The sequence below is a fragment of the Balaenoptera musculus genome, chromosome 1, assembly GCF_009873245.2.
Source record: "Balaenoptera musculus isolate JJ_BM4_2016_0621 chromosome 1, mBalMus1.pri.v3, whole genome shotgun sequence".
In the NCBI taxonomy this organism is placed as follows: domain Eukaryota; kingdom Metazoa; phylum Chordata; class Mammalia; order Artiodactyla; family Balaenopteridae; genus Balaenoptera; species Balaenoptera musculus.
Window position 1 is genome coordinate 161987592 of NC_045785.1, and position 26204 is coordinate 162013795.

General features: G+C 36.3%; 1 protein-coding gene across 9 annotated transcripts in view; it reads left to right on the forward strand.

The window, feature by feature from the left end:
- ENAH (ENAH actin regulator) overlaps nt 1-23928 on the forward strand; it is a 153274-nt gene extending 129346 nt beyond the window's left edge. For 3 of the 9 annotated variants that reach the window (XM_036830684.1, XM_036830693.1, XM_036830671.1), the window contains 10 exons: nt 640-944; nt 2823-2933; nt 4890-5194; nt 6148-6293; nt 6451-6508; nt 7779-7827; nt 11405-11471; nt 17414-17492; nt 20289-20346; nt 20914-23928. In XM_036830684.1, the coding sequence (XP_036686579.1) occupies nt 640-944; nt 2823-2933; nt 4890-5194; nt 6148-6293; nt 6451-6508; nt 7779-7827; nt 11405-11471; nt 17414-17492; nt 20289-20346; nt 20914-20951 (1216 nt within the window). In that variant the 3' untranslated portion in view covers nt 20952-23928. Of the gene's footprint in view, nt 1-639; nt 945-2150; nt 2934-4889; nt 5195-6147; nt 6294-6450; nt 6509-7778; nt 7828-11404; nt 11472-14190; nt 14254-17413; nt 17493-20288; nt 20347-20913 lie in introns of all 9 variants that reach the window. The other 6 variants (XM_036830652.1, XM_036830661.1, XM_036830638.1 and 3 more) reach the window with 4 other exon arrangements.
- Nucleotides 23929-26204: the final 2276 nt, after the last annotated feature.

Genomic DNA, 26204 nt, shown 5'->3' on the forward strand with positions numbered 1-26204 from the left:
GAGTGGTAGGGACATATTCTAATTTATTTGGTTTTTAAGGTTTATATGCATATTTTCGCATGAGGAAAAGTTTGGAAGTATGAATGCCAAAATGTTAATTTTACTGACCTCTGGATATGAGACTTAATATGATTTAAAGTTTATTTCTTAAGTCTGTTTTTTTTTTCCATTCACCATTTATTGAGCTAGTGCTGTGACTAGCCATTGTATTTTCTAAAATGATAAAATATAATTTATACAGTAAAAATTTGATGTTGTTTTAGGGAGGTAATTACAATTTAGGGATATTTCCATTAAATGATTGAAATAATGTCTTGGTCATTAAAGTGGTATGTTCAGTTATTCATTTATTTGCAACACTTTATTCATGAAAACTACAGAATAAAATGAGACATTAGTGTAATGTGCTGAAGCAGCCCAAAATGATCCTAATAAGAGAAATTATTTTCATTCGTATGAAACATAAGCCATCTCTATCTAACATAGTCTTTCTTCATGTGGAAAGAGAGATGTTGATTGCCTGGTCTACACTGCTTTGTATTTAAATCAGAAATAAGGTTCTCATAGGTTCATTGTGAAAAGAATGGGTTTTTAATGGTGAGTAGCCACAGTTGCATATTTTTAATTTCTTAATTTCAGGCAACTACAAGAACAGCAACGACAAAAGGAGCTGGAGCGGGAAAGGCTGGAGAGAGAAAGAATGGAAAGGGAGAGATTGGAGAGGGAGAGGTTAGAAAGGGAAAGGCTGGAGAGGGAACGACTAGAACAGGAGCAGCTGGAGAGAGAGAGACAAGAAAGGGAACGTCAGGATCGTCTGGAGCGGGAGAGACAAGAGCGGGAGAGGCTGGAGAGACTGGACCGGGAAAGGCAAGAAAGAGAGCGGCAAGAGCAGCTAGAAAGGGAGCAGCTGGAATGGGAGCGAGAGCGAAGAATGTCAAATGCCGGTAAGAAGTTTACAGATTGTTCCGTGTTCCTGATGTCTGAGCTTGGATGGCGATGGCATTTTGTGTATTCGTGTATGAGAAGGACTATTTCACATTTGAGGTGCTTGGGAGTAAGCAATACGATTTGAAATTAGAACAAATATGTGGCTATTGCTACTTTAACATTTTCTTTTTATTTCTCTCTTTTATTGCTTGGAGACTTAAAGAAAGCTCCAGGAAATTTTTATTCTGGTATTCTAATTCTTCTAACTCCCTATAAATTGGCTATAAAGTGTAAGTGTGTTTTTATGGGAAATTTTTATATTAGATGAATTTGGAATATATTTCCCTTCTGAGAGTGCTTAAATTGTCTTGAATACCAGAGTATTCCAGAAATTTGTTTGATTGTATTCTAAAGTTTTTGAAGGAGGAATTAAACACAGTAGGTTAAAAAGTATCCTCTCTAGAGCTGACTAGTAATTTAAATATATGCAAGTATTGTGAAAAATTAGTAGAAATCACTAAATCTGATGGAATTTTATTGAAAGACATAAGGGTTAAGATATGACTAAAAATTTGAGGTATTTTGACATTCATTAAAATTAACATTTATTGTAGGATTTAAGAATTATTATTTTATTCCATATGGCCTATATCTAAAGTTTCAACATGGGTTGATTAAATACTGGTTGATTGGTTTGTTGTTTGAGTTCATTCATTTGCTTTTGATTGCCTAATTGTTTTCTGGGGTTATAGCCAACAAAACAAAACTTCTCCACAAATAAACATTGAATTTGGGGGTTTCTAGCCCTTTATGATAAACTTTTTGCTAGTTTCTCTCTTTATTATTTTTTTAAAAAAAAACAACTAAGCTTACTCTTCTTTGTGGTCTTATTCATGTAATGTTAATGTCCTTTTAGTGGACGAAAATAATGAAAATTAAGACTACGATCTTCTTCTTGTAAAGAATAAGCTAATCAGTTTAATTTATCAGTCAACTTGTTAGAGTAAAAGAAAACTTGTCCTCTTTTGGGTCTCAAAATGTATTTATAAGCTAAGACATTTTGGGGTGAAATTAGTTATTTGCCCATGTGCTTATTCTCTGGTACTAACTGTAGTCTACATTTGTACATTTTGTCTGAATGCTGGTTTTGTGGCTTTACTAGCTCCCTTTTTCTCTCTCCTTTTTTATCCTGTCTTTCGCCACTGCTTTCCACCTCTGTCCAGCTCCATCCTCCGACAGCTCCCTGTTTCATGCTCCACTTCCTGAGTGTGCCAGTTGCCAGCCTCCTGCAGCACCTCCTCCATCATATGCTAAAGTCATCTCAGCTCCAGTGTCAGAGGCCACTCCTGATTACGCTGTAGTGACCGCTTTGCCACCCACTTCCACACCCCCTACACCACCTCTTCGACACTCCGCGACACGTTTTGCAACATCTCTAGGTTCAGCCTTCCACCCTGTTCTTCCCCATTATGCTACAGTTCCTCGTCCTCTGAACAAAAACTCTCGACCTTCTTCTCCTGTGAACACACCCTCTCCTCAACCTCCAGCTACGAAGCCCTGTGCCTGGTCTACTTCCAGTTTCTCGCCCCTCCCTCCGTCTCCTCCAGTAATGATTAGCAGCCCCCCAGGCAGAGCTACTGGTCCAAGGCCCGTCCTCCCCGGTTGCGTTTCTTCTCCTGTGCCCCAGAGGCCTCCATCACCAGCGGCCCCCAGCGGGCTGCTCGACTCTGTCACATGTCCAGTGTCTCCACCGCCTACCTCAGGGCCAGCGGCGCTGCCACCGCCTTCCCTCGCACCACTCCCACACTGTGGATCTCAAGCCTCTCCTCCTCCAAGCACCCCTGTTGCCTCAACTCCCTCATCCAAGCCTAGTGTTCTCCCTTCTCCCTCTGCAGCTGCCCCTGCCTCTGTGGAGACTCCTCTAACCCCTGTGCTGGGAGACTCCTCTGCTTCTGAGCCAGGCTCGCAGGCAGCCTCTCAGCCGGCCGAGACTCCAGCCCAGCAGGGTAAGGCTTCCGTTATTGCCACTAACAGCTAATCACTTGGAAATGTTACACGTCCACAGCTCTCATTGCCTAGAAGAATGGGGAGGATGGTTTTGAAAAAGGCGAAGGTGGGTTCTTTTCTGTTGGATTAATTGCATTTGGAGGATCAGTATGAGGGGTTTCCATATTGAACTAGATTTGGATATCTTCTGCGGTGTCATAGTCAGAAGTGTTATTCAGTATTTAAGGGCCTCTGTATGTTTCTTTTCATTTTCACTAGGAAAACATTACTTGATACATTAATCCACACAATAAATATATTGATATAATCAAACTTGTCTTCCTTTAATTTCTGGGAAACACAGAGATTATATTTAGTGCCCAACTGTAGTCGTCAGACCTGTCATCCAGGAGTCTCCTCTGGGACAGTTCTGATCTTGGACCCTATTTCGTATTGGGCTTCTCATATCAGACTTCCAGGGATGGGTGCCACCCTAAGCCCTGGGGAGCAGCCCAACTTTGCACAAAGGGTGGAGAGGATGGCAGGCTTGATATGTGCCCCAAAGGGTTCCATGGTCCAAAATTCCAAGAAGTAGCAGGCTGAAGGGATAGTTGGGAGAGGATAGCATACGCTACAGTTATCCCCCCACTCCCCACGCCTGAACTTTGCTGTCACAGTGACAGGGGAGGGGGGATGTAATCTAAGTATGGATTATTTGTAAGTAGAGAAGGACCTGGTTCTATAAGTAAATAAGAAGATGCTTAACCCGCTCCCTTTTAAAATAGGATTTAACGAGGATTACAGGAAGGAATGTGACAACAAATTTGTACTTACAAAGGAACGGTGTTATAGTCTGGATTTAAAACACTTATTAAAAAAAAAATCTTAGTTCTTAAGGGCTTGTTATTGCTGTGTGTATATTTTTCATGTTGACTTACTGAATTTGCTTAAAGGTTGAGTCACAACTCTAGTAGGTGCAGTTCAGTATCATTGTGAAAGTGATTCTGGAGCAAGAGAGACACAGTTAGCCTGACAGAGTCCAAAGGCCTACCTCCTGTATCCTCAGAGCTCTGATGACCCCTCATGTAGCCCATCACTATATTCTTCCAGCAATTTATGATTCCAGCTTGTGTAACTGTTCAAAGTTAGCAGTTTCAAAAAACTTACCACCCAGTTTGCAGATGACATTTTATTTGTCCTAAAATACCCCTTTAAGCCTTAAGGAAGGGGGAGGACCTACAGGGTCAGTCTCCTGGTTCTTGTTCTTGCCCACTCCTTTGTGATTTTACAAGATCTGGACATTGCTCTCTTAACCCCTGTCTTCTGTACTTCAAATTCTATGTCTCCTAATTATTTCTGATAGTTGTTTTGAGGTTTTACTTTGTTCTAGTAGATTCCTTTACTTCAGTGATTCTCAATTCTCTTTATACATTGCTTTTAAATGTGGAATATTTTTGACATATTGAAGCCTGGGACCCACCCTTCTTTCATGTTCTCAATTCTGCCACTTTGGAAAGCAAGTAACTATATGCTTTCACTGTCGTAGAATTTATTGTCTCAACTCTTAAGGTTTACCCAGATTATTTTGGTCTGTTATTTTGAACAGCACTAACTGCCATCCTATACATTCATTTGTCTTTTCAGGGATGCTGCCTCTGTCCCACATTTTATAAGCATTTATTTTGTTTATTTACCAAATGCCCGTGAGCAAAAAAAAGAAACTAATTTAGATGATCTGTTGCAAAGTTCTATTAATAAAGCTCTAACAGTAAAGGGAGTAGTTATACACTTTGGCCTTAATTTTTAGTATTTTTTTAATACTGATTTGGATGTTAAATATTATGATAAATTGAACTCATTAATTTGTATTAAATATTCAAGTCAAGTTAATTGAGCATGTCATTCTACATGCTTTTCCTCCTAAGATAGTGTCACTTAGCTCTGTTGTTGATGGTCTTAACATTTCTTTCTCTCAGGCATTGTCTTGGGACCACCTGCACCTCCACCCCCTCCTCCACTCCCACCAGGTCCTGCCCAGGCATCAGCCGTACTTCCTCCTCCCCCAGGACCCCCTCCACCCCCTCCACTTCCGTCCTCAGGGCCCCCGCCTCCGCCTCCTCCACCACCTCTTCCTAATCAAGTACCTCCTCCTCCCCCGCCACCTCCTGCTCCTCCCCTCCCTGCATCTGGATTTTTTTCGGGATCCATGTCTGAAGACAATCGCCCTTTAACTGGACTTGCAGCTGCAATTGCTGGAGCAAAACTTAGAAAAGTGTCACGGGTAAATGCATTTCCTAATTAATTGTATTTTTTATGTTATGTCTTATTCTGTCTCAGTATCTAAAACATTGAATTTATTGTATTCTGATTTTATGAACCCTATGTTACTAACTTCATTGACTAAAAAACATGTGAAATAACTTAAACTTAATTAAAGTTGCAAGAATAATAGAGTTTCTGTAGCATTCACCACTTAACATTTTACCATATTTGCTTTATTATTCTTTGTGTATGTTTCCTTCTGCGTAAACAGACACACACACACTCTCTCTTTTTGTCTGAATTGAGAATAAATCAGAGACACCTTGCCCCTATTTCCCTAAATACTTAAATATGTATTTTGTAAGAACAAGGACATTCACCTACATGACCACAGCATGATTATCAAAATCAGGAAATTCAAGCGATACAATACTATAATCTACAAATCTATTCAAGTTTCATCTATTGTCCAATAATGTCTTTTATGGCACTTTTTTTTTCTACTCCAAGATCACCTGTTATATTTTGTTGTAATGTCTCTTTACTTTTAATCTGTAACATTTCCTCAATCTCCTCTTTCATGACATTGACAATTTTGAGGACAACAATATAATTATTTTGTAGATCATCCTTCAGTTTGGTTTATCTGATATTTCCCTAAGATTTGATTTGAGTTATGCATTTTTGGGGGCAGGTTTTACATTTTTTTACTACCAACGTAATATGTCCTTTTCAATGTATTACACAAGGGGACATGTGATAGCATTTTATCCCATTATTGGTGATGTTAGCTTTGATAAAACTTAACTGATACATAAAATTACTCCATTGGTCCTTAAAGTTTAAAAAATAATATCTAGGTGTTTTTATTGAAATTAATGCTGATATATCCTTCTGTTTTGAATGTAATATATTAATAAACATAGGATTGTCCCACATAGGAGTTTATTATGTATGTATATTCTCATTAAGATGGAGGATGCCTCTTTCCCAAGCGGAGGGAATACCATTGGTGTGAATGCGGCCTCATCTAAAACAGACACGGGTCGTGGAAATGGACCCCTTCCGTTAGGGGGCAGCGGTTTAATGGAAGAAATGAGTGCCCTGCTGGCCAGGAGGTGAGTGAGAAATTATATGGATGTGTCCAGAATTGAGAGGATTTTGTTACTTTTATTCTAAGTATAATTTAACTAGATGCAGTTCTTCCCTTTTGGCATAGTTTTACACTAAGTTACCTGATGTTTTTTTAAAAAAATTGATTTACCTTCTTTCTAGGAGAAGAATTGCTGAAAAGGGATCAACAATAGAAACAGAACAAAAAGAGGACAAAAATGTAAGTTAATAAAAATAGTCTACTACATGGAGACTTCTCTGGCGGTCTAGTGGTTAAGACTTTGTGCTTCTACTGCAGGGCCGCGGGTTCGATCCCTGGTTGGGGAACTAGGATCCCACATGCCGCATGGTGCAGGCAAAAAATAAATAAGTAAAAATAAAAATAGTCTACTACACCTGAAAATGTGAAATTCAAGTATAGCTCATTCAGGAAATTGTGTCAAAGCTTAGTTTGAACTTAATTAATTTCAACTAACAATTGTTTCTTTTTAACTCTTCAGATACTAAAAATGGCATTATTTATAAATTTTTAATGGCGTTCTTACTTAGTAAAATGGGTTGAATGTGTGGAGTTGGGGGAAAAGCACTGAAATTCTCACCTTTAGAGTTTAATTCTGTACCCAAGCCTACCATTGAAGGAGTGAATGACCTTTTACTAGGTTTTTTAAATCTCTTAGAGTCTCAGTTTCCTTGCATTTATAAATTTATTTATTTATTTTATTATTTATTTTTGGCTGCGTTGGGTCTTCGTTGCTGCACGCGGGCTTTCTCTAGTTGCGGCGAGCGGGGACTACTCTTCGTTGCGGTGCGCGGGCTTTTCATTGCAGTGGCTTCTCTTGTTGCGGAGCACGGGCTCTAGGCGCGCGGGCTTCAGTAGTTGCGGCTCGCAGGCTCTAGAGCGCAGGCTCAGTAGTTGTGGCGCACGGGCTTAGTTGCTCCGCGGCATGTGGGATCTTCCCCGGCCAGGGCTCGGATCTCTGTCCCCTGCGTTAGCAGGCGGATTCTTAACCATTACATCACCAGGGAAGTACAGTTTCCTTGCATTTAAAATGAAGGAATTAGACTAAATCACAGTTTTCAAATGTTTCCCCTAGGAGCCCTGTGGTTATTAGCTGTGCCCCCCTCTCTAGTTCAGGAGGGCAGACTCTGCTTTATTTGTTTTATATATTAGTGTTTAACAGTATAATTGTTTTCCCTGCTGCATTTGGCCTTCTTTGATGCCATTCAGATCTCTCTCTCATATGTGGCTTAGTCACATTGGCGAGCACAGCTCTCAATGAGGACGCGTGAGGAAAGGAGCCATGGGGAGTGGCAGGGGGTGGGCGCAGGGGTGGAGGTGCTAGGATAAGAAGAAGGTCTAAACTAGTGTAGAAGGGAGAAAAGATTGATGAAGGGAAAAGTGGGAAATGGCAGAAAGTATGAAACACCAAATGTCTACAACAGGTTTCTAGAAGATGTGGTATTATTAATACGTATTTCTGTATATTTAGGAAGATTCAGAGCCTGTAAGTTCTAAGGCCTCTTCAACAAGTACACCTGGTAAGTTCGAGATATATTTTAATCTTTATGAACTTTCTGTAAATATCAACACTCCTCAATTAAAAATTCCCCATTTCTCCATGTTTGGATAAAGTGACTGCTTAGTTACTAAAACGTTCAAGTTCTTTGTTCACACTTGAGAGCACTGACTTTTTCCTCTACCTTTTGTGACCCCAGAAGCAGCTGTTAATTTCTTTCCGATACTGGGAGATCTATTAAAATCCAAAGTTTTTTTCTGATGACTCTTTCTCTGAAAATCATGATTTTTGCACATTCTATGTATATTATTGTTAATGACTTGAAGTTATTCACTTAAACAAGGAAAAATATGTTATCCATATGAAAGGGAAATATTTTTAGTCATTGATTCGTAAAGGTAAGGATTATGTGAGCATGTAGCTAGCATTGAAGTCTATCTCAAAACATTCTCCCATTGAATCGTCATTTTAGCCATTCATTTGCATAATATTGATAATCAAGGAAATAAAGCTTCTAATTTGTAACGCTGAAAAAATTTTAAACAACAAGGATTTAGTGTATAGCACAGGGAACTATATTGTAATAATCTATAATGGAAAGGAATATATCTGTGTGTGTATAGCCGAGTCACTTGGCTGTGCACCTGAAACTAACACAATATTATGAATCAACTATAGACTTCAATTAAAAAAATAATCGAAAAAAATCTCCGTAGAACTTTTGGGAAATGTTCTTGAATTCAGTAAAATTTCTGACATTGAGAAGTCTTGGGCATAGAATATATTACTTAGAATATTAACAAAATACATTTCACTGGAGGTACTTACTGATGACTATATCCGTATTTAGAATATGAGATTGTTACATTGTACATGTCATTTCTTCATATTTGACTAAAGGCTAAGCACTAGACTGTCTGTTCATCTCCTTACCTAATTTGGCATGAAGTGACATAAGTAAATTTGATGAGTTTGATGAATTAATATCTAGAATGAGCCATAAGAATCCATTATAGGGAATTGTCTATAACCACTCATTCTCATTATTGAATAGTGACTCTTCAGCGGTGTGATTGCTATATTATAATTAATATTGTGACTGTGAATAAGTTTTCCTCTGAATAGGACTCAAATCAGTTTATGTTATCTTCATTAAAAATTCTCTGGTTTGTGACTTATTTTACCTTTATCTTCTATAAGCCAAAATCAAAATACATGCTGTTATTAAAACCATAGATGTTTTAGAATTCAACTATAATTTGGGGTCACAGAAACTTTTAGAATTTGAAAAGAGCTATGAACCCTCTCCCAGGGAGGGAAGAATCATATTTTTATACAAAATTGGTCACCATTGCAAAATATTCGTGAATTCCCTGAGGGTTATCTATGGACTCCAGTTAAGAACTCCTTATCTAATATATATCCCCTTATTTAAAATATGGAAAACTGAAGCATGGATTTTGCATGTGTTTTTGTGTGTGTGTTTGCACATGTGTGCCATGTTTATAAAATTAAGGATTCATTCAGAAGGTCTGGAGGCTTCTTTTTTTTCACTTGTTTCAGTCAAAAAAAATTTTTTTTCCCCTAATGGCCATGTGTCAGACACTTGACAGGCCAAAGAGAAGTGAAAGATAAAGTCACCCTAAGCACAAGAAATCCATGGTTCAGCTGGGATGATGAGATACACACAAGTGAAAAGTTCATCTTTTACGACCACATGTTGAATATTAAGTAATGTGTCAAAGAGGGAGGAGATTGTATAGTTTGGAGTCACCTGGGTCGTCTTTGTAGGGAAAAAATGACATTTTACCCTGCCTTAAAGAGTATTTACCTTAGCTGAAAGTAGAGGAAGGAGTGCTGTTTCAGGAAGTGGGTACGGCATGAGCAGAGATGGGGAGTTGGAGCTGGAAGAGACTAGGAAATATCAGGTAGACTTGCCTGACTAGGATGGAGGGTTCCTTTTGAGGAGTACTGGGGGAGAAAGTTTGGAATAGCAAGTTAGAAGTAAAATGTTGAAAGCTTTTTATGAAAAGATCAGGAGTTTAGACTTCATCCTGCAAAGAATTGAGTTGACAATCAACTGAAACTGTTCTAGGAACATTAAAATTGCAGTTGTGAGCAGAGTGACGTAGAAATCAGGGAGGACCAAGATAGGGAAACTGGTGCCAGTAAGGATTTGATGTGTTTCCAAAGACCCGGTGAAGGCAACCCAGCCTCTGTCCTTCCTCCTGAAACCGACCTGGAGCCCCCTCAGAGAGAACACGGCCTCACTATCTGCAGAGCCAAACTGAACTGCTCTTCCTCAAAACCAGATGCGCTCTCTGAAGATTAAAAGATAGTTCTGGTTTGGCTGATTGAGAAAGGACGTCAGCCAACTGTTAAATGGTAGCAACTGCTACATCTTATCATGTTGGAATTATTTCTTCATCTCTTTGCCTGCCTCTTCTTTAGTGACAGTGTCCTAATGGCTATTCTCTGCCTGTCCAGTTGTCCTTCAGGATTTCCCTCTTTTCCCCTCCTCTGGCAGATGTCTCTTGGATGTGTTTCTGGTTCTGTCTGTCATGGACCTCCTCATCTGATTATCTGATGTCCCCTGGCTCACTCTGTGGTGGTCAATGAGAGAGTGTGTTAGCTGTTAGAATACAGATGAAGGAGTAACCATTGATTGATTGACAGGGAGTAAAGCAAGATGAATGATGACTTTGTTTCACACCTAGGTGACTGAATGCAACAGAAATCCAGAACAAAAGCAGTGTTTCAGAGTTTGAGTTGAGAGTTTAAGTTTAGTTTTACATATGTGCAGTTTGAAAAGAGGACAAGCTACCTCAGTAAGAATGTGCATAGGCCAGTTGAGGGGCTACATTGGAACTCAGACCATTTTTTTAGCTAAAACTCTGCACAACTTGTATGTAGACTTGATTCTCATGCGGCCCAGATTCATCCTTCCATGACAAGCTTCCACTCCAGATTTCACCCGGTCATCCAGTGAGGCCAGTGATGGCATCAGCGAGGCAGCCCAGATTAGAAAAACGGTTCAAAGCACAATCAACTAAAAGCTCAGAGGGAACTTTATTTAACTGGAGTTGTCTGCTAAGTCCCAAGAATTGGATTGGTTGTTTGATAATCAAGGAAGTACAATACAGTCGGATGATTCTGAAATATATTTTGAGTTTGAATTTTTTCGCAAGAGGACTGTTTGAATTTAGATTAAATATTGAAGTACATGAACACATTAAAGATTCTTTTTATTCGTTTTACCATTGGCACTAAAAATAGTTTAAAAGAGTATAGTTAATACTGTCCCATTCTAATAAATTTAAACTATCCTTATTAATTTAAAATAATTTTCACAATTCCATTCTAATTAATTAAGATTGTCGTACCCTTAATCTTATTGTCCTGTCTTTATTAGAGAAACTTCTTACCATCTGGTGTTTAAAATCATTGTATTTTAGATTTAACAATCTAAGTTCTTCCTAGGGAAACTTGTCACACTTATTAATTTCTTCTCATTTTGGGGTCTGAAATGGTACAAATTAGAAACCTAACTCTGGGAGCATATAGGATATTTAATAACTTACGTTCTTTTATTTTTAAAGAACCGACAAGAAAACCTTGGGAAAGAGCAACTACTATGAATGGCAGCAAGTCACCTGTTATTTCCAGGTATCAATTTTTTTCCTAAGTTTTATTTTAGAATTGTACCTGAAAAGAAATCTTCATTTTTATTGTAGAAAAAATTCGAATGGTAGATCTGAAATTGTACAAAGGAGCAAATAAAACATCTGTAATCCTACTGCTGTTGGACGACCACTAAGCCCCACTGTATTTTTATTAGTAATTGTCTAAATTCTACCCTATGCTTATTATTGTCACCCAGGTTGTCTGAAATTTTAAGATAGCTTTATTCCTTCCAATTTTTTTATTTTGAAAAATTTCAGAACTGCAGAAAAGTTGAAAGAATAGTATAGCAAACGTCTGTGTACCCGTCACTTAGATTCACCAGTTATTAACATTTTGCTAGCATTGGCTTGAACTCATATCTACACTACACATCCACACTTTCTTCTCTCTGAATAGGTGGAAGGCAGTTTGCAAATATGTGCTGCTTCAGCCTGAATACTTTAGCATTTTTATTAAGAAACAGGACATTCTCCTGTATAACCTCAATACCATTATCCCTGTCAATAAACAACATTGAACTTTTGAAAGAAACTTATGTTTTAAACTGAAAAGCAGCTGGAGAGAAAAAGCTACAATGTTTAAGAGAGAGTAAAATAAAACCTAAAATTTTGAATTTATAAAGTAGAAAGATTTATTTTTCAGTTGAAACTTCTGATTATAATCGAGTTAGAAAAGATAATGCTCAGAAACAAGACTGGTTAATTCATGTTTCTACAAGTGGCTTTGTATGCATGATCAAGCAAATTCAGTATTTCTTAGCCAGGCATACTTTACTGTCATAGCTAACTTTATATCATAGGTCTTTAAACATAGATGAAACTTTTTCTTGGTTTATGAGACAATTTAAAGGACTCATATTTTTTCCAGAGAAAGGTATGTATCTAGAGACTAAAAGGTTTTTTCGCCTTTCCTTTCTGAGCTATTTGCCTTATTTTTGCCTCATAAAAAGCAAACTTGAGTCTAATTATGGAAACCTAATAAAGAAAAATGCAAGAATAGATCTTATATTGTCACAAGTCTGTTGTGTGTTAGCTTCAATCTAAGTTTGGATTTGTTTTTTGTGTGGTTCTTTCTGTTGGTGGGAAGATTTGGTGATGACATAGTTATTTAAGCTCCACAAAGAAACTGGGCCTTTTTGAATGTTAGAAGCTTTCAGTTTCAAGAAACTGGGCCTTTTTTGAATGTACAGAAGCTTTCAGTTTCTAAGTGACTGAAAGATGAATATATTTGATTTTAGGAGAAAATGGCAGAATTGCTTTTGGTGAACATGTTTTTTCAGTAGAGTAGAAAAATTGCACATTTATGTTCTCCGGTACCTAATTGATGTGGCCTTCTAATGCATCTCTAGTAGTTGTTACAGATTTTCTTCAGTAGCACATTACGAAGCCTCATTTATCAAGTGCATATCAGAACAGAACTGTGACGTGCCATTTGTCCTTTGTCACTACTTTCATCCCTTCCTCATTGATAGGGATTCTGTAGTGAGCTTGGCTAAGGCTAAACTTAAATTCATGGCAAAAGTCTTATCTTAGAAAGGACATGGAAAAGCTTCTCCAGGTGGAATGTATGTGTTCCTTGATGTGGGTGGGTTCATTTAATGAAGGAAAGAATTTTATTTCAGAGATTTTTCAGACTTCTGGAGGAAGTTTAAATAAGTGCTCTAAGCATCACCATTTAAAAAATATTTTGTCAAATATGGGTTCTTATATCTAGTAGTGTATTGTAATGATGTTCTAGCTCTGGTAGATAGTTTTCCTCTCTCTTCCCAAAATAGACGTTCCGATTATTTCCTGAGCACTCATATCCCTTTTGATAGATTTGATCCAACCACTGATATGTATGTCTTAAGATTTCACTGCAAGCAGTTTTAAACCATAAAAGATTTTTTAAATATGTTTAAAAGACGAATAACTGTATTGCTTTTCTTCCTAAATTATTTACCCCGTTCCTTCTGAAAGCAAGTATATTGGCCATTTTTTGTTTTTATTTAAGCACGCTTTATTCTTGAACAGTACTGAAAGTACCCATTTCTCTTCTGAATATCCATGTCAAAATTATGTTAGTGATAAGATGGATTAATATCCTATAATATACATGAGATATTGCATTATGCTATTATTTATTAAATGAAGATGTCAGAATAAAAGCAAGAGTGTTGTAGTTAAAAATGCTCTAAATCATGACTGGAACATAACATTGGAAAGTTTGTGAATTCTTCTTGCGGTTTTTATTAAGAGCTTACAGATCTTGTATTCAAGATGGAAAAAAAGTTCTTTATGTGCCTCCTGAGAAGAGTTAATTATGTATACTTCAAGCTATAGTGATTTTTATTGTGTTTTTTATTTGAGCCCTTAGTTTTATTTATCTTCACTCTAATGGAAATGTCTTTGGTTGTGTCTGATACTTGTTGAATCTTTGTATAGGTAGATTTTACTATGTCTGCAGTCTATAAAAGTAGCCATTGCTTAATGATTTTTAAAAATTCTCTATAATTGTCAAGTAAACAGTGTCCTCATATAACTAGACTCAGTCTCCAAATAATTTTTTTTTAATTGGAAAAAACAATTATTTTAAAGTTAATGGACTCCTTTAGTTCTTCTTCTGTTTGCTATAACTAAAAACCTATAAAACAGTAACATAATGAGAATTAATTCTTAAAGTTCTATTGTATACCCCTTTAAATGGTTTTTCCCCTTCATAGACGGGATTCTCCAAGGAAAAATCAGATTGTTTTTGACAGCAGGTCCTATGATTCATTACACAGGTATCATCCTGATGTGACTTTGTGATTTGAGACTTTGAAATATGTTCAGGATAGGGCTGAGCTTTTTCTACATGGATTGGTAATCACCACAAGGGAGAGATGTAGGAAGATCGAGTCTTTCATATTTAGCTGTATTTAGAACACTTTTTAAAAAAATTCTGAGCGATTTTAATGAGAAAAATTAATAAATTAATAGTATTCATTCCCCCGCCATCAGTTTATATTTGGATTATGATAAATATAAATGATAAACATATCAGAAATACTAGCGTGGGAATCTAAGGCCTCATATATCTAGAGTATTTGTAGCTTTTGCATTTTATTTTAAAGGCCGTTCTCTTTATGATTATAAGTCAAGGCTTTAAAAAGTTGAATAGAAGATCCTGTACTGTTTGTCACTGGAACACAGGATAGTATTATAGCCACAATTGTGAATAATTTATTATTTGAGGAAAATCTCTATTTCCTACATACTTTGCAGTATATTGAGTATCTTTAACAACCTAACATCTAACATCCTTGAGATTATTTCTTTTCTAGGATGAGTATTATTATACCATTTTTTTAATTAAGAAAACTTAGGATATGAGCCATGTATTTCTTTCTTAATTAAAAAAATTGACAATTTCTTAAAATCCTCAAGTGCTTAAGCCATATTTAGAATTAATTTGGCAGAATAGAGACTTAAACAGTTGTAGTACAGTTATTTTATAGGCAGGTATCTAGAGGCAACACTCTCATTATAAAGTAATAAAAACCTCTGAGAATCCCCCTTTTTTGTTATCAATTATGGTAAAAACCCTTATGTTAGAAATAACTGAGACATACCCATGTTATTATATGCATCTATTTTTGAAAATACACATCAAGTCTACTGGGAGCATGAATTAAATAGTATATGGAGGGGGTGTCTATGGCAGTGAGTAAGGAGTTCTGTAATCAGACTCTGTGTGGCCAAATTGTTATTAGCTACAATTCTTTTCATGCCGTAGATGATTAAAATATTTGGTAAGTTCATTTTGTCAGCCAGTTAAATCTGCATAAAGTGTTTATAATACAGTAGTGAAACAGTTTCTCCTGCTTTTTTTGAGACGGTTTAATTGTTTTGACCAAAAGACTTATTTAGAAAATTTGCTAGCACATAGAAAAGTAGCATTTAACAACGAGATTTTCTGTTGTAAATCTTCTCAGTTACCTTGCTGCTTTCATACGTAGTGCCCCCTGGGATAATGTTGATAAGCCTTTTTTGAGAAGTGGTGATTACGTCTTTCCTTCAGTATGAAAAGTTCCCCCCTTTAGTTAATTATCACGGTGGTGGTGGTGGTGGTGGTGGTGGTGGTGGTGGAGGTGGAGGTGGATTGCATGTTAGCATGAGTTAAAGTTTTTAAAAATTGCATGTTTCCACAATTTTCTATTATATAACAATAATTTTTTGCATTGTTTATTAAATATGGATATATTCATAACATACCGCCTGGTTAAGTAGCAGACCGTAGTTATTCACATGAATTTCAGGGATAAGTCTGTAACGTCTTACAAAAAAACCTGACGGAAAAACTTGAACAAACTCTTTGGCCAACTCAGTATAAGTTTAGGAGAAAACAGTTAGCTAGTTTGTACCAGTTAAATGTGAAATGTAAAAGAAAAGCAGAATAAATAATAATTTACTTCTGGAGAGCAGGAATGGACACTATGGGTAAATGAAATGCACAGTATGTCAACCTTTATGAATATTGACTGTATAGACCAGACTCTCCAGAGCACTGTGACTTGCACACTGTGGATCTCAGTACGTCTGAATTGACTGTGGAATTAAGTAACCTCAGCAAAGTGAAAAAGGTGTATTGTCTCAAGAGGGAAGGAAGTATGTCACGTAAATCTTCTTATCCAACCCAGGGCCTAGCTCAGTGCCTCTTGAAAGAGGTTTTCTGAAAGTTATTATTTTTCTTGTTCATATAAACATAGCAGCAGGTATGTAATAAAATTGCTTGACTTCCTTCACAACAATCTTTCAAGTTGTCATATATTTGATATTAAAGCAGATTAACTCAATATTTCATCTTCACAAACAGTGCCTACGGGTTTGAAGTATAAATATGCCTTATAAGAATTGTAAGTTTGAAAAAGTTATTATACCTATTGAATCTTGGTTCAAATTACTCTGCAAAGTTGGAAATATATGACCTGACTAATGGTTTTCATTTGCATTGATTTGTGACCCTTAAAGAGTAGCCACTTAGTATATACTAAACCTGAAAATAAAGGACCATCCAATTAAAATTCTGGATTTTCCGCTTAGTATTTTCTCTCATTGCCAGAATTGGAGAGGGAGCCATGACTGACTGACTTGATAAAAATATACCTAATACTTAAGACTTATTTCTTCATGTAAAATTTTTAACAGAAGCTAAACTTTTGAAAGTGCAATAGTAATTGACCATCTGCTTCTGTGTGGCATTCCCCTCCCTTTTCCTTTTAAAAAAATAAAATAAGTTTATGGAAGTAGATGACAATTCAGATGACATCTTCATCAAAACTTCATCAGGAAATAGCCTCATAGCCAATTGGATATGAATATACTTTTAATTTAATAATCATTTTTCAAATATCCTTATTTGTTTTGATGCTTAAAACGGAATAAAACACATACAAAGAAATCATACTCATTAAATATTTTTTCTCCCTGCATAGAATTTGTAAATTGATATATATAGAGTGAAATATTCAAGTCTTTATAATTTCCTGTTCATTGGTTTGCCAGATAGTTAGTAGATAACGTACAGTTTCAAAAGGAGAAAACATGATTGTTTTACTTGGGCTGCGATGTTGGAGCTGGCCTCCCGTCTGTCCTGATCACCATGCCACATGTTACCCAGCTACCCTCCTCGTGCTCAAAGAGTGTTGTCCTCTACTGGAGAAGTCTCGTCATCTTATCACCTTTTTCTGATTTCTTTACAAATAACTGATAATACTGAGAAAAGTGAGAAATACTTTCATATGTTCTTATCAGTTCTGCAACTATTAGGACAATTAACTTTTTAACTCTTGTTTTAAGAAATGTACTTCAATCTGGTGTTGGGTTGGTAAGTTTGCAATTACTAATGAACTCATTAAATATCCTAAGCGTTATTTACCTGTCCTGAAAATTTCATTTGTACAGACCAAAATCTGCACCCTCGTCACAGCCCAGTGCCAACGGAGTCCAGACGGAGGGACTGGATTATGACAGGCTGAAGCAGGTGGGCGACCAGTGGCAGCTTCCCTTTATTTGTACTTGTTCTTTTTTAAAAATATCCCATGTGCATATATTTGACAGGTTGCGAATGTGTTTGAAAAGAGTATAGAGTAGATATTTTTTACACAAGTTAAACAGTGGCATTCGTACTATGTTATTTTTTTCAAATCCTCATGTTTTGGTTCATAAGTTTGCATAAAGTGCCAGCAGTGGCGGAGGGTAGGGGCAGTGGTTTAATGGTATATTATAAACTTTAAATGTAAGTGAATCAAGTACAATTGCTTAAAAAAAAAATGGGCTTGCACTTTTCACTTATCATTAGCCAAAATGGACCCACCAAGTCTGGTTTTGGCAAGAATGTGAGGAAAATGGGCACTCTCACCTCACATACTTCTGCTTTCTAGGAAGCAGTTTGGGAAAACAAACCAAAAGCCTTAAAAATACATGATTTACCTTTGAACCCGGCAATTTCACTTTGAAGAATTTATGCTAAGAAAATATGATAGAAGTATGTAACTATACAGTGTGGAGGAGGGCTCTGCAGCTATTAAGGAACCGTAACTGAGAATACTGAACAGTGAATTGTGAACACTTGCCCACATTAGGTGAAACAGACAGGTAACCAACAGTATGAACAGTTATGTCAATTTTATAAAAAGGAAAAAGATATTGTTTGTATTTTGGATACATATGCATTATATTTAATACCTATATACACAGAAAAAAAATGGAAGGAGTAATAGGTGATTTTGGAACCTTGAACTATCTTATTTCTAGAAGAGGTAAATAATTTTTTTTAAATGGTGGTGTTTAAAAGATTTGAAATGGAAAGCAGGACATCTTAGTAAAACAACTATCAGCTTTGCAGACCTGAGTACAGATGTGCCTGTAGCGAAAAATTTAATCTTTGTCTTCTTACCCTGCACTTCAGGGTAGCCTCTGAAAATCACAGTTGTACAGATCACTGTAACAGGCATTTATTGACTGTCTGGCGGACTTCAGTGCTAAGCATTTGCTAGGTTATTAGCATGACATTGTCTCCTAATCCTCATAGTAGTCAGATAACATAGTGTTTGTACTCAAGTTGTGCACATCTGAGGTTCAGAGAAGTTAAATTTACTCAGTCCCACAGTCAGGATCAGAACCCAGTCTTTCTTCCGAGTCCGCTTTCCCCATTCTATCACTCATTTTTTAAAATGCCAACAAAGTTTGAGTGGGGCTTAAAAAGGGACCAATAATGTTGCAATAATGAGTTCAAAGTAAAAGTTAAATAGGAATTAAAGAGGCAAATACTAACAATTTCAGATCAACCTAATTTTTATCTGCAGAGCTGTTTGAACAGTTCAGTTGAGTTACGTAATTGGAAAAGCATGTGGTCATTGATAATCAAGCCCTTGTTTCCTGTGTGTTAAACATGGCTTTCTTTTCTTGAAAAACATTTTAAAATGGAGCACTTGCACACATTTAAAATATGGTAAGTTCTTGGCAATCTGAAGCAGGGGACTAGAAGAGAGGATAGATTTGATTTTAGGACTGATTTTAAGTTAATTTGAAAAAGGATATCTGTTAGTCCATATAATAACTTCTGTGCATCAGTGTCCTCATTGGAAAATGGAGGAATTAAACTAATTGATAGTTTTCAACCTTATTTTAAGCGTGAAAAGCTTTTTTAAAAAATGAACCTTAAACACAGAGCAATTTAATTTTACCTGAGGTGTGTGCAGTATTAAAGAAAGTCAAATAATTTGAAATTAACCCTTCCAAAGGATAGCTATTTTTCACCCATTAAAAAAATTGTGTCACCTTATTAGCCCTTTTAGCTTTCATATTACACAGTCTTCATTTTTTAACTAGGGGGTATCTATTATTTCAAATTGAACTTTATAAATAGAGATTTTGCAAAATATGTAAAGATGGATTGGTTTTCATAGAGGAAGGAGGGTCCAGAACATCACTATTAACTAGAACTATAACACGGGCCACATAGTACTTTAAATTTTTAGTAGCCGCATTAAATACAGAGAAACAGGTGGTATTCACTTTAATATATTTTATTTAACCTAATATAGCCAAAATAATATTTCAATACATAATCAGTATTTTTAAATTACTAATGAGTCATTGTACATTACTTTCGTCATACTAAATCTTTGAAATCTGGTGTCTGTTTTACATTTACAATGCATCTCGCTTCAGACTAGCCACGTTTCAAGTGCTCAGTAGCTATGTGTGGCTGGTCCCTGGCTTCTTGGACTGTGCACGTCCAGCGGGATCCAATCCTCTTCCTTCCCCACCTATTAGGGCAGCCCCTGAGGGCCCTCCAGGGGAATCCTAGATTCCTTGAAATTTAGTTTGGCAGCTCTGGTGATTCCTAAGGAGTCCCCATACTTCAGACCAGATGACAGATTTGCCAAGCGCTGATTGTCCAGTTCGCGTGTCTTCTTCCTTGAAACTTCTTTATGTATTACCTCTTAGCTCCCAGAAGACTAGATTAAAAGCAGAGCCATTACGTTTTCTAGAAATTATCTGAATCATACCTTTCACTGGATGACCAAGTAATTATTTTAGTTTTAGAAAACATTCTGCTTCCTATTTTGCTAAGCTAGAATAAGCAAAGATTGGGAAGCAAAGACTATTAAAACAAAATTTACCAAGGTTAATCTTCTAAGACATAAACTGTGACTCTGGAAACAAAAAACATACATAATATTTCATACATTCTTAAAATTTTATGTGAGCAAGAATCTTTTTAACAGTTTTTTTTTTCTGTATTTCTGATGTTTTTCTCTTAATATTTTAGGACATTTTAGATGAAATGAGAAAAGAATTAACTAAGCTAAAAGAAGAGCTCATTGATGGTGAGTGTCTAAACAAATTTGCTACCCTTATAGAGTGATGTTCAAGAATAGCCATTTTAAAGAAAATGCAAATAAAGAAATACCCAGTTTATTACTTGAGGGCATAAAACAATTACTTTTCCATATTATCCTGCCCTTTACTTGGTTTAGGATGTCAGGGAGGAGCTCTGTCTCCTTCATATAATGGAAATTATTTGTGAAAATAGGGGTAAGCAAGATTCCTAAGCTTCCGGTGTTGAGTAGTATTAGATGGAAAACTAGGTGAACAAGTCTTTCTCTAGGTTACTTCTATTCATCCATCCCATCCCACTGACCTCTTGTTTTAAGCACCAAAAATCGGTCTTTTCATTTTGTGTACAAAATGGAGAGAATATATAAATATATAGAAATTAGTGTGGTCTTCGTAAAAATAAGAAAAAGATTTCTGCAATGAAAGATGCAAGATCAGTGTGTCTTCTTATTACTGTGAGTTTGAATACAATCGTTAAGATTTCTTAAGAATGAATCACGCATTTATTTTACCTTATCATTATATTTACTTTTAATATTTTTCCTTTTCCTACCCAGCAATCAGGCAGGAGCTGAGCAAGTCAAATACTGCATAGAGAATCAAACTAAGGAGAGATAGGACTTTAATCTGGAGAAAGGAAAAGAAAAAAAAACCTACAAAGAAGAACTGTGTTAACAACAAAACCCTTACTTACATCTTGTGAGCTGTAAGAAGAAAATGGAGACAAACAGTCGGAAGGAGGGAAAAATCAACATACTTTGAAAGCCTTCAGACATTACTACTCTGGCGATAAGCTGTTTCCCTCACAGTTTTCTGCTTTTCTCTGACCTTTACAACGGGATGGAGGAGAGTCGTATAGGAGTTCCTGTATCAGTTATGCAGAAAATACTGAATCCGTCAGGCAAGATCACCGTGCATTGAAATACTTTCATGTCAAGAGAAAATCGCACGTTTTCCACAATCCATTGCTAAAATAAAGAGGAGAAAGGCTTGAGAATTTTTTTTCAGAGAATGGTGATGAGGAATTTAGCAAGTTATGCTATTGTATTGTAAATGTTTCTCTCAGGTTTGTCTTCCTATCATATTTGATATTCCATGAATAATTGAGTTCAGCCCTATGTAGGTTAAGATCATAAAATGTGGAACAAATGAAATTGTATGTGCTTTCAAAGGGTGATATTTATAAGAAAGTGTCCTAAAAATGATTTGTTCAGAGTGAGGAATTTTAGAATGATAGGAAGTCTCTCGAGTGTAGCCTTCATGCAATTTTGTAGATTCAAACATAAAATTTGTCCAGAATTTAAAGATTTAGATGCCTTCCTAAATTGTTACAATGCTTTACCAAATCTGTGACTCCTACATAACACAAACCAGTGGTCAAATGTAAAACAGTATATTGTAGATTCACTGTAGGTTTTCAACCTTTTTTAGATTTATGCACGTGGACATTTTTATAATGTAATTACAACCACACAAAATTAGCTTTTTAAATTGCAGACAGTAATGCATGTCAAACTAATATGTAGTGGCCTTTTCAAGGCCTAGTCCCAGGGAAAACATTTTGTAGAGTATAGGGGAGCGGGAGGAAGGGAAGGAATAATTTTTTATTTAAAGTTAATTTCTGCACTATCTTCGTTCTCAGTTATCTGCATGAATAATAATGAGGAATATTTTGTGACTTTAATTGGTAAATATGTTAACAGCACCAAGTACTTAATCTTTTACATCATGTCTTCAGCTATTTGTATTTTAACTTGAGTAAGTTCAGTGGTCTGAAACATGATTCTGAGCTTCACATGAATTACATCTTAGTGTGGAACTCAAAAGTTCCATCCCTGAATTGGGCAGTTGTTATTACCTAGGCGCCCTGCAGTTATACAGGTATTCAGGTACACATTCCTGACTACAGAGCTGCTTTTGAACCTTGTTATGTTGAAATACTAGAAAAGTAACAATGATGGCAGCAATTAAGGTCACAGAAATCATTAGATAAAGGGAAAACGAGGGGTCCTGCATAATTTTCTTTTAATAAATAAAGTGAGACTTAGGTGGTGGGAAGAAGGAACTAGATACTCTACTTACCACCGTGTGTGTGCGTGCGTGCGTGCGTGTTTGTGTGGGCACTCACGTGTGTGTATGTTATCCACTCCCTTTTCTTTGAAACTTCTAAGATTAAAATAGGGGAGAAATCCTGTATGTTGCAATGATAGAATTTTTTGAAATTTTAGGAAATCACAATTCTCCAGGCTCTCCATCTTGATTTATGCTTGAGTTGTTATGTGCCATATTTGCTTTGAAACCTTTGATTATCAGTAGTTTTACTAAAATTTTGAAGAAATAATCCACTTTCATCTGCTTTCTAGATTTCTTAATCTAAGTTCGTAAGACGGAACTTGTTGATAGCGCATAGTTTTCTAAGCGCTGCAAGTTTGCAGCCATTACCACTTCAAAGAGGTTTGAATGAGGGAGTTTTTTTCCCTTGTTCAAATAGTTCCTGTTTCTGTAGAAACTTCATTTTTAGATCTGTGATGGATGAGCTATCATAATTCAAGTATACAGTTCTTCTTTTCTATCAACTCTTCATTGTCATCCAATAGTGAAGACATTAAAGATGCAGCAAGCTTATGAAGTACTACTTTCTAAAAGAAATAGGAGGCATTTTCATCTTTATTGTTGTACTTTTGGTTATGCAAACACTTTGATGATACAAATGTTTATGTCCCCCATAAATCTGGTCAGAAATCACTTTTGATTTTGTTGATTAAGTTAAACAGTCTATAGTAGGATAGAGTACTGGGTACAAGTGGTCCAAAGTAAGATAAAAGACTACGGTAAAAATGCTAGATCTTAAAAAAGAAACTGGTTTATGCACTAAACGTTTTGTGCCTTGGTCTAATATTAACATGATGTCTGTGTAAAATGACAAAAAGAACAAGTGTTGAATCACGTTTTATTTCCTGTCGTTCTGCATTATCCCAGATTGCTAACTGTGTTCTTTCCAAGAAGTTTGATTGAATTACTGTATACATTTGCTGTCCTATGTGACAGTTTTGTCATTGTTAGAGATTTCAGTAATTAAAATGGGAAACAGAAGCTTAGGTTATTTTCCTTATCAAAACTATGTTCCTTGGAGCCACAATATTATGATGGTTTTCGTGCTCTTGTACATTGGATGTCTTAAGCTGAGTGCAGTTTAGGGGATCCTTTCTAATTACAGGAAGGTACTTCTTTCCTTCAACACTGTGATCTGACCTGTGACAAATCTGTACTATACACTATGTAAATGGCTAACAAGTCAATTGCAAACCAACTGAATGTACAAATCTTAGTGCTGGTGCTGAAATCTCTTCAGAATAGTCATCATGATCTCAAAGTTTGTTTCAAAATTTGCAAGCATCAAGTGTCAATCAAAACTGAAGATGAAACACTAATGAATGTTGAATTCTCATGCTTTAGGTGTACTTCCTTATTAGAGTTTTTGGTTCTCTGCTATTTTTACCGTACTGTTTCATTTAAATTTCCTACATGCTAACTTCGTTTGTGCGATTGAAATAAAATTGCAGTATATACGTGTTGCTTGTTTGTGACACTTAGATAATCTTCTGACATAATCTGTTCTAAAATAAGTTGGATTGAATGTAAAAAACACTCTTTAAAGTCCATGACTTCAATACTTAAAGTTTACATACCAACACTATTCTTTAAAGATTTCATAAGTCATAAATACTAAGTAAGTAATGTATACAAAGGGAATATGTGATCATGTATCTATCTACTTTTTGCTTGAAATAGCTGTTGGGTGTTCCCTGTGTGTTCTTATTTTCTCTTGGCCCAGCTTGGTACAGTGTCTTACAGTCAAGATAGTGATAAATGTTTAAGTTTACTCCATTTTGTTCTACAGCGTAGATACGTTAAACTCATTTATGCAGTTAAAATTTTCCTTTATATAGTTTGCAGTGTAAAGGATATTGTAAGGGCCTTACCAAGTACCGAGTTTTAAATACAGTGAAATCTGTATCTATAGTGTTTGTTTATACAGTAGTGTTTGTTTATATAGTGTTTGTTTATATGTAGTTCTTGAAACCCACATATAAGCAGCAGTACGTTTTATCTGTCTCTTACGAAGTACTGATTTTGAGTTCGCTTTAAAATTCTAATGTCTTCATTAGAAATACAACAGTCTTTGTCTTCTTTCTCCTACGGGACCCCAACTTTTCCCTCCCTCATCCTCTCCGCTTCTCGTGGACCCCATGTTCCTGCCACTCACTGACGTTTGCAGTCATTACCTAGTCCACAGGTGTAAACATATTAATTGATTTTTTTCTCTCTATCCCATCTCGGGTTCTTGCTTCCCTTCGTGTATAAATCAGAATGTTTGTCTACAAACTAAGAGTCACTTCCCATTCAAAAATGAATGAAGTAACAGGTGGTAACCTTTAAAATTTGCCTAGATACAACTTTGTCTCCTAAATTTGTATATACTTCCAGTGCCCTTGTGCAGAATTGGCCTTTAAGTTCTAAGTAGTGTTATCCTTTGAAGCACAGTTTACAAAGGTATGCTACAGGATCTCTGTGATTCCTTTCTGTAGCCATCCTAACTTTATATATAACCCTCTTACCCTTTCAATTCTATCGATTAAGCATAAGAATGACATCATCATATAAAGCATACTGTGTGAAAGAACTCTCTAGGAGCTCTTAATTCCTTTATGAAGCTATTGCATAATGTGCTTTCCTGAAGACATTTACTCCAGCATTCACAGTAAAACTCCACACGTGTTCCTGGTAGTACCATTTTTGTTTTTAATAGATGAATTCGTATCTGTACATCTCCTCAAAGCTCTAAGGGATGAGAAAGGGATCCTGAGAGTATAATGAAATTAGTGATGCTAATACCTCTGACTTTTCACTGAAAAGCCATTTCATATTTAGACTTAGATGTTTCTGAAGTATGCATAAGGAATCTTTGTCAATCTGGGTGAATAGAATTGTCCCAGGTATCTTTGGCTACAAAAAGACACAGTGGAGAACATGTATTTTTAAGAGTAGTTTTCTCTCAAAATAAGCACATTTGCCTAAGAAGCTAAAGTTGGTAACCCCTCAAGAAAGGGCTGTTGAGCCAAGTACTGTTGAGGGTCTAGAATGCAGATTTTCTCTGTTCCAAACTTCCAGATAGGCTGTGGATTATGTTTGTTTCCTTTATGTTGTCTCTAGATGATTTTTGAGGCTCAGTAGTTTTTTTTATTTTTTTATTTTTTTTTAAAGATTGATTGATTGATTGCTATGTTGGGTCTTCGTTTCTGTGCTAGGGCTTTCTCTAGTTGTGGCAAGCGGGGGCCACTCTTCATCGCGGTGCGCGGGCCTCTCACTATCGCGGCCTCTCTTGTTGCGGAGCACAGGCTCCAGACGCGCAGGCTCAGCAGCTGTGGCTCACGGGCCTAATTGCTCCGCGGCATGTGGGATCTTCCCAGACCAGGGCTCGAACCCGTGTCCCCTGCATTAGCAGGCAGATTCTCAACCACTGCGCCACCAGGGAAGCCCGAGGCTCAGTAGGTTTGTATATCTGTTCATAATACTTTAAAAGTGAAACCTTCAAATTTTCAGAAAGTCTAAAATTGATTAGAAAAGAAAAAATAATACTAGAGTAAATTTAGGAGGGTTAGGAATATGCGGCGTCAACTTAAATGGAGGTCTAGGATATCTCCTTTGTTGATACCAATGGTGAATTCACAGAGAAGCAAATTGAATCAGTAAGGAGATACAATTGAAAGCTCCTAATGTTATGAACTATGTAAATATATCTCTTTCTAAAGAGTTTTTGTTTTTTTTAACAGTCCCTGTGAGAGGG